We start from the raw sequence: 1,786 nt of genomic DNA on the forward strand, positions 1-1,786 counted from the left end.
GGAGTGGTCAGACTGTCAGAGAGTCGGTCTGTCAGAGCTCAGCGTCCCAGTGAATTGTGCGGAGTGCAGTGGGGTGGGTGCTTTCGGTTGGGTTGGGTGTGCAGGGTATTTGCTGGGGATGCTGTTTATCTTAGAAATATGTTTTAGGGTTTAGGGTTTTTGTTGGGTTGAGTGTGCAGGGTATTTGTTGGGGATGCTGGTTATCTTGGATATATTTGCCACGTGCGTGTACGCGTGTTGTTGTGTGTTGGCTGCATGTGTTGTTGTGATAGTGTATGGGCGGGTGTGTAGGGCATCGCACATAATGCCTTTGGTTTTGATCTCTGCACAGACTAGTAACGTTGTAGAAGAAGTAGCATCTGAATAGTTAAACGCTCTTTATAGCCTACGTGCTCAGCAGCTGAACTACTAAACACTATAGATAGTGCCTATATTCACACTCGCAGCACTACCCTCATGCAATATTCAGCAGCGCACATATGATCTAGGTTTTCAACCCCACTATCACTGTTTATTATGGACATTCTTGTAGTACGTGGTTCTAGGGTTTTAAGGTTTAAGGGTTTATTAATAGGGTATGCCACCATTGATCCTGTTGTCTTGCACTCAGGCTGTCCCAGAAGATGTTTTAGAGCAACGACACACAGCTGCGGTGCAGAAGGCACTCGCCGTTCTGCGACATTTGCTGCTGGGCTTCCAAACGGCAGTCGAATCTTCAGCCAAAGTGCTTGGTGGGTTTAGGGATTTTATAGTGTTAGGGTTAGGGATTTTAGAGTGTTAGGGTTAGGGCTGGTTAGGGTTTACACATCTCAAATACTTTCAGCACTCCCTACTTCTCTCACTGTCCATTTATATGAATCTCTGGACGTGTGCCATGCCGTCTCTGTGTACACACCCTTTCCACTCACTAGCGCATCCATGACAGATATTCGCAAATCAGAGTCTCTGTGTTGAACGGAGGACGAATGATAAGTAATAAGAGTTGGCGCTGGCAAACGGGTTCGGCAGCCCGTATCAGGTTTTTCGAAGTTGGATGAAAATCTGACACAGACCACAAAGCCGATTTTGAAATCGGGGTCAGTGGTTATGCACATTATTAATCTCATGCCAAGCAATTTAGGAATTGACGCTATCCGCCGATTTCTCATCTCGTACAGAAACCAAGATTGAGACGGAACTAACCAACGTGCGTATTCAGAACAAAAAGAACATCGAAAGCGAAGCCAAACGCCACACACACGCAGTGGTGAGTGACGTGCGGCGTCAACTGGCGGCGCTGACTGTGCCCTGTCCATCGCACGACCTCAAAGAGTTCCGCGTGAACATCACCGTGGCCGCCATCACACACTTCGACACGGCGCTGAAGGTGCGACGAAATATCTGCCCGAACTTCGGCTTCGGGGATACGAGCTTGATGTGCGATTGGGAGCGAGTGGGTGTTTGTGTTTGGAGGGGGTTGGGTTGTGAGACTGGCTTGGGCGTCGCTGTAGTGTGCGGTGGCTGTGTGTTGGTCATGGGCTCTGTCGGAGAAACGTTCGGACTACACTGCTGTTGTGACTATTTAGACATTGCCATACCAATTGATGTTGCCGGTGTACTTGTATAATTAGCTTAAAGTGCCTGTGCTTCTTCTGCATAGCACTACAGGCAGTGGTGGGTTGTAGCTGAGATCTGCCACACACCAACCAAGACCTACACGCTACACACACAAGCACACACACACACATACATACACACACACACACATATATATATATATAAGAACACAAACACATACTTGTCACAC

The 1,786-nt window shown here is 47.9% G+C and overlaps 1 protein-coding gene across 1 annotated transcript; it reads left to right on the top strand.

The window, feature by feature from the left end:
• Positions 1–1,157: 1,157 nt before the first annotated feature.
• Positions 1,158–1,606, top strand: SARC_15353 (hypothetical protein; the record flags this gene model as incomplete). Its single annotated transcript, XM_014290525.1, has 1 exon — positions 1,158–1,606. A coding segment is annotated over one exon (449 nt), but the record flags the coding sequence as incomplete, so codon positions are not given.
• Between the last annotated feature and the right edge of the window lie 180 nt (positions 1,607–1,786).

Source organism: Sphaeroforma arctica, assembly GCF_001186125.1.
Source record: "Sphaeroforma arctica JP610 unplaced genomic scaffold supercont1.5989, whole genome shotgun sequence".
NCBI lineage: Eukaryota > Ichthyosporea > Ichthyophonida > Sphaeroforma > Sphaeroforma arctica.